This window comes from Dendropsophus ebraccatus, chromosome 7 (genome assembly GCF_027789765.1).
Source record: "Dendropsophus ebraccatus isolate aDenEbr1 chromosome 7, aDenEbr1.pat, whole genome shotgun sequence".
Taxonomy (NCBI): Eukaryota; Metazoa; Chordata; class Amphibia; order Anura; family Hylidae; genus Dendropsophus; species Dendropsophus ebraccatus.
The window spans coordinates 57,870,887-57,878,023 of record NC_091460.1 but is presented as its reverse complement, the minus strand read 5'-3'; the positions used below and the strand labels follow the sequence as shown (position 1 = coordinate 57,878,023).

General features: G+C 40.4%; 1 protein-coding gene across 2 annotated transcripts in view; it reads left to right on the top strand.

Moving 5' to 3' along the window:
• The first annotated feature begins 969 nt into the window (after window positions 1-969).
• The window catches only part of YIPF7 (Yip1 domain family member 7), a 61,525-nt gene continuing 55,357 nt past the window's right edge, over window positions 970-7,137 (top strand). For both annotated transcript variants that reach the window (XM_069976511.1, XM_069976510.1), the window contains exons 1-3: window positions 970-1,103; window positions 2,966-3,102; window positions 6,826-6,968. In XM_069976511.1, the coding sequence (XP_069832612.1) occupies window positions 2,999-3,102; window positions 6,826-6,968 (247 nt within the window). In that variant the 5' untranslated portion in view covers window positions 970-1,103; window positions 2,966-2,998. The remainder of the gene's footprint in view (window positions 1,104-2,965; window positions 3,103-6,825; window positions 6,969-7,137) is intronic.

Sequence of the window (7,137 nt, the reverse complement as noted above, 5' to 3'; positions counted from 1 at the left end):
TGTGTGTGTACCCTTAATTTGAATGGGACAGTTCAAACTATCCGCCACTTCAATCTAGACGTCAGACATGAAGGATGGACGAATACATCTTGCAGCATTCCTCCATCCGTCATTTCCAATAATTGATGGATGTCAGGACGCCTGATGACAAAAATACATCAGTTGTCATCGGTTTCTGGTAAAAGTCATTGGTTTAAAGGGGTGTTCCGATCTCAGCTTGCCATTCTCTATACTTAGGACTTACGAGCTGATATGCAGGTACTAAACACAGAGCACTTGATTTCCATTGTCGCTGTATACCTCATGCTTGGCTTCTCGAGGAGAGTGGAAAAGAAGGAGCACAGCACTCAGCCAAGCATTTCTGCCTTTTCCTTTTAGCAGTGGGGGTCTTAGCCCCTCACCAGTCAAATGAGGCATGCAAAGTTTTTTTTTTCTCTGAACTTTAGGTACACTTTAATTTGCAGGGATTTTACAGCTTTATGCAAATAATGGTTAATTTCTCACCATTTGAAAGAAATTTCCTCACTGTCAATGAATCTAAATTTAGAGGCTGAAAACTTGTCCTGTTATAGTCATACTGTTACAGAGTTACAAAACAGCGACACACATAGGCCCAGATTTATCAAAGGGTGTAAATTATACACTGCTGTGATTGGCTGTTGTGGGCAGTTTACACTAGTCTATATTGTACACCCTTTGATAAATCTCCCCCACAGTGTTATTAGTGCATAGAGAGGTGCACCATTTAAGAACCCCTCCTATGAGTTGGAATGAAGAGAATAGATTTCTGTCAGACTCCTCAATGTGTGCTTGTTTTACAGTTCATACGGGAGGGCTATATTTTGAAGTGACTGTCTCTGATGAGAAAACTGCTTTAAGCTTTCTAGATCTATCAGGTGGTATGTAAATGGCTGCCCCCCTGTGCCCACATGATTGTTATTATTATTAGTATGATAATCATGTATCCAAATTGGTCACCCTGCAACCAGATGATCCTCTTGGCTGAAGGACAACCCGAATATAGCGGAGTATAAATAGCTCCGGGATCCTCATCCCCGCTGATAAACAACTGTTGTGTCTCTGTACACTCACATTAATTTAAGGTATGTGCCATGTAAAAGGCAATAAAAGCTTCTTTTATCCCTCTCTTCTGCTGCTTCCCCCTGTACTAACAGGCTCTGCTGCAGTGTTGGATGTGTTCTTGTGTAAGATCCCCATGCTTTCTAATAAATCAGGCACGTCTTCTACTTTCTAATGCTCTGGCCTTTCATATCACTACAGTCATGCACTTGAAATATTCTAGTAATCGACATTGGAAATCACTTTTTGAGAAGTATGAATCATCTAGTCATTGAGGTTAACTTACAGAAGAGTGCGATTGCATTGCTACTTTGTCAGCAAATGTCTGTGACAACTCTTTTAGTTTTTTGCTGACTTCTGATCTTACTTTGTTTTGATTATCTTTCTTTCCCTTAAGGGTGAATGCAGATGGTGCCGAATTGCAGTGCAGTGCAGTACATGTGAATGGAGTTTTCAAAACCCCATTCATAGAATTTCAGGGCCTAATGCAGATTTTTATTACAGATTTAACCCATTGCAATGTCAATAGACACAGATTTTATGCAAAATAACCAAGCCCCACCGGATTCCTTGTTACAATAGAGAATCCTACTATAGAAATAACATACTATGGTGCAGCATTGGAATATTACAGTGTTTATACACTGTACTGAATAACCCACACATGTGCACACATGGTAAAGAGGTCCATAATGCCCTAACCATTGTAGGCATGAAGTGGCAACAGGTTTCCTGGTTACAGTCATGTGGAATTTCTGAGAAAACTGAGAGAACGATTTACTAAGGCTCATTCACGCGTTCCGTAGTGTACCTGTAATTGTGGGTACGCAATTACAGGCGCAGCAATGGCGAACTGCATTAACACGTCCGCAATCCACCAACCTATCCTATAGATACTAGTGATCTGTTCCACAATTACAGGACTGTACTGGGACCTGCCCATTTTCTGCAGCAAGGATCATGCCCATAACACGTATGGACATGTGAATAGAGCCACTGAAATGAATGGGTCCGTAGCGCTGTCCTCAGTAGCGGATTATAACAGGTCAGTTTCAGGCGGTAGCTCGGGCCCTGAGCCCCTAGGGGGCCCATGGCCACCCAAACAGACTTCTACTTTCAGTGGCGTACTGTCTCCTGGCTGCAGTTCCTCCATGATTTGCAAAATAAAGCAGCTTTTTTTTTAACTGCAATTTTGCACAAATCAGGACATCATGACATTATCTATCCTGTACCATGAACACCACGCTAGTGCTACCATAGTTACAGTGGGGTGGGGGAACAGGCTTGGTGAACAGCCCAGGGCCTATGGTAAAGTTAATCCACCCCTGGCTGTCCATAATTGGGGATCTGCAATTATGGGTGCACTACGAAACGTGTAACTAAGGCCTGAACCTGGCATTTCATATATTAGTCTAAAACTTAAAGTGTCACTGTCATTAAACATTCTTTTGCAGAAATCAATAGTACAGGCAATTTTAAGAAACTTTGTAATTGGGTTTATTAGATGCATTTTTATCATGAAAAAGCACTTTGAAGTTCAAATACTGCCTGAAATATACTGTGTGTGAACCCAGCCCAAAGCTTGATTGTTCTGTGTTTCCAGATACATAATTATCTAAATGTATGTACTAATTTGATACGGCTCGCCTATTATAAAGATCACCTATCAGTTTTGTAGCACTAGAAACCCCTTTTACTGGTCTTTCCTTTATATGTGTCTCTCATTTATGATCTGTTACTGGGTTTGTAGTTAATAACTACAATTAAAAAACAAGAATGAATGAATACACCCTTACACTTTCTTTATACAAAATTGGAAAGTTCTTTTACATCTGGCACTGAGGCCTTAAGGGTCTTGCTTTAATCTCTACCTTTTCTTGTACAGTTAAGTCAAGAAACAGAAAAATTTGAAGACTCTATGGATCAGTTTGATTCCGATTTTTATCAATCCGATTATGTTATTGAAGATACTGATCAAGGACTCTATGTTACTGGGCAAAGTAGCATGTATGGGGAGAATAGGTGAGTAGAGGATCTACCAATTCTGAAAGTGATATACTGTCTAAAATTAAAGGTAGGTTAATAGGTTAATAGGTGAAACGTGTAACTTCTTTCTGTCATGTCATATAAACTTCCATCATAATGAAACTTTTTCAATAGAATTCACTGCAATAGAACCTCAGTCATAACCCCTTATATAATCTGCCATATTAATATAACATCAGAAGATGAATTCTGGAACAATGTGCCATTATGGAGAACTTTAAATATAACTATTGTTACCAACACAGTAACTATATCATTTTGAGTATGAATACCCCTTTTACATAGTGCCATGCTGAGCCCTTTGATGATTGTTTTGTTATTATTATTATTATTTAAATGAGCTTTTTGAGTTTAGATAAGGGTCCTCTTATTATTTTCATTACTGTGTAGGTCTGCCTTGTATTGCAATTCAGTCCCTTTGCTTAAATAGTGTTGAGCTGCAATACTAGACTCCGCTCCGGAGAAGAGTGTTGCTTGATGTGGACAAAAAGCAGCACCTCTTAACTTATTGATCCTGCACGATTGTCCATGTGTGCCTAATATTTTGGGCACAAACACATTATACGTACTAATACACAGCAGCAAAGAGCCTGTATGTCAGTGCACAAAACTTATGAGGCTCCTTTACTACAGACTGGTGCAGGTTCTCTGTCTATAGGCTCCATAGAAGGTTCTGCCCTAGAAGAATATGTGTTGTACAGACAATAATTGGCTGAAATGTCCAAAATCCAAATAATAAAATAAAACAACAAAATCCATAAGTTATTTAAAAATGTACACAATCCAAATAATAAAATAAAGCAACAAAATAACAAAAGTTATTTGAATAACAAAATGGTGCCAAAAATATGTTTTCTGCAAACAAACAAGCTCTCACCTGATTAAGTAATAAAAAAAAGGCCCCCCAATTATTCAGTGGGAAATTGCTATAAAACAGCCCTGATTATTCAGAGAATTGCTAAAATCCATAATATAGGAGTCAGTGACTTCAGACGTGTCCTGCTTCTGTCACTGATTGGCTCAGCAGACATTTCTGAGAAGGCCGTGACGTCATGAGACTGGCAGATACAGAAGATCCCAAACGTGAACATAAAAAAAAAAATAATCGTGACCGGTTCGTGTTCGTTAAACATTTACGAACAAATAAATGTACAGTAGAAGCGTACATTTCGGTCTGTGCACATGCGTAAAGATTATCAGGTGCAAAGCATAAAATACGTAATAGTGGAGCAATTCAAGGTGCTGATCATTTACGTATATACTGGCAATCACTGGCACACAGCAGAGCCAGACCATCAGTACAATAACTTTAAGATTTTCACATGGATAGAACAACGCCGGCACGGGGAAGCCCCTCTATTATGTGGCTCCATTGATTCTAATCCATGTGAAAATCTTAAAGCGAATGTACTGATGATACATTGTATTGCCCCCCCAAAATTATACAAATTACCAATATACACTTTTTATGGGAAATGCATATAAAATGCTTTCTTTTCCCTGCACTTCCTACTGCATCAAGGCTTCACTTCCTGGATAAAATGGTAATGTCACTACCCGACTCCCAGAGCTGTGCGGGCTGTGGCTGCTGGAGAGGATGATGGCAGAGGGATGCTCAGTGTCTCTCCAGTGCCCTGTGTCCCTCAGTGTCCCTCTGCCATCATCCTCTCCAGCAGCCACAGCTCGCACAGCTCTGGGAGTCGGGTCGTGACATCACCATTTTATCCAGAAGGTGAAGCCTTGATGCAGTGGTAAGTGCAGGGAAAAAAAACACTTTATGTGCATTTCCCGTAATAAGGATATATTGGTGATTTGTATAACTTTTGGGGGGGGGCAATACAATACTTTAATAAAAATTTTCACCGGACTTCTCCTTTAATGAAGGGGAATATATATATTTTTTTTTCACAGAGGAAGTCTGGTCACTACAGTGTTAAGAAATGAATCCTTATAGTGCTACAACGCTGTCACCCTCCCTACACTGACAATTTCACAACGTTCTAAGCCCTACTCGGTCAGCTCTCCCTCCATAGGCTATATTCACACAACGTTATTTTTTAGTAAAGCCCGGACGCTGATTGCAATTGCCTCAGCGTCCGTTCTTTACTGCAGGGGCGGCATTGCATTGAAGTCAATGCAATGCCGTCCGCTGTGTTCTCATATCGTTATTCTAACGCCCGATGTTTAAAACGGGTGTTAGAATAATGTGCCAGCCTGTTCACTGAATAGCGTCCGGAAACATCAGCTGTTCACACAACGCAATGTGCAGCGTGGCCGCACATTGCATTGAAGTGAATGGCTAATTGATTTGCGGGCACAGCCGCCGATGCCCGCAAATGAATTGTGAATAAAGAACGTTTCTGCAGCCGATATGGAGGTGTCGGCTGCAGGAACGGGCTGAGTGCAGCCCGGTGGCCGGCTGTTTAGCTATGCAACGGACGCTGTTAAACGTTGTGTGAACATAGCCATACACTGACTAACTACCACTGTGAATATTGCTGCCTAACTGAAGTCAAATGCTGTCCCTGCTCATTTTATTCTCCCTACTGAACAGCACAAGAATCTGGAAAGACTGATAAAAATTTGCCTCAGAGTCGCATTTTTATAGCATGTACGTAACATACATAATGATGCTAATGGTACATTCAATCACAGTAATGCCAGTAGTGAACATGGCTACTACATTACCTGATGTGCTCTTCCTTTCCCACACGTTGCTTGGCTCTTTCAAATTGGTGGGAGGAAACTTACGCAGTGCATACATCGCAAGATAAAGGTTCGCATGTTTGAATATGTTCGAATATGATCATTATAACCATTCCGATCATCGAACAAACTGTTCATTATCGGCCAACACGAACAATTAGCGTCATGTTTGTACGAACATGTTCGCTCATCACACGGGACAATTATCGTTCGAAAAATTGTTAGATCGTTCGGGTTTGAACGATAATCATTATTGTAATAGCAGGCAATGATTAAACGACCAACGAGAAATTGTTGATCGTTTGATAGAATCTTGGCCTATTTTTATTGTTAATCATTCACAAATCATTCAAATATTGTTTAGTGTAATAACATGTCGTTCACTCGTCCCCTGGTCTATCAGCCAGGAAAGGACGAGCGCAAGAACGACAAAGTAACGATCATCGTCCTGTTTAATAGGGTGGATGATTAAGATCGTTCTCCATAGCGGTTGTTTGAGATCGTTTATCATTAATCGCCGGAGAATTGTCCCGTGTAATGGTGCGTTTAAACAGGCAGGTTTATCTGACAGATTTTTGAAGCCAAAGCCAGGAACAGACCATAAACAGGGAAGCGGTCATAAAGGAAAGACTAAGATTTCTCCTCTTTTCAAATCCATTCCTGGCTTTGGCTTCCAAAATCTGTCAGATAAATCTGCCTGTGTAAGCGCACCATAATACCACCCTAACTGTGACCAGTGGTGTTGCTGCTGCAACGGGGGCTCCAAGATGGGTAAGTATTACCTCATTATGTTCCCACCAACTCCTGCCCTCCCTGGAGTTCTCTTTGAGCTAAATATTACACCCTGCAAACCTTTCTGCCTTGGTTTATAAAACTTCCTTGTATAGATGGGAAATGTCACTGCATTGTGTGTTTGCATATAGCACTTCCACATCATGCTGTTCAAAAAGGTTTATATTGATTCAGCTGCACTTAGTTTCTTTTGCTGCACAGAACAAGAAAAGCAGAATTTATGCAATCTGGAATGATTTCCTCCCCTCTGGATCAAGCAGGATATGTGTATGAAGAGCCGTCATACCCGTCATATAATTTCCAGACAAGTGACAGTTTTGACGATGAACCGCCTTTGCTGGAAGGTAATGATCACTCTCTGGGATTTACATGAATGTTTAATATGTATGAATATTTGTATTAACTTGGCATTTATGGGCAATCCTAAAAGAAATATATAGGATCTCTTTAAGTAAAGTGCTTTTTTTAAATGCTTCTACATGGCCAGGAGGGAGCCAGATCTCAAAGCTACTT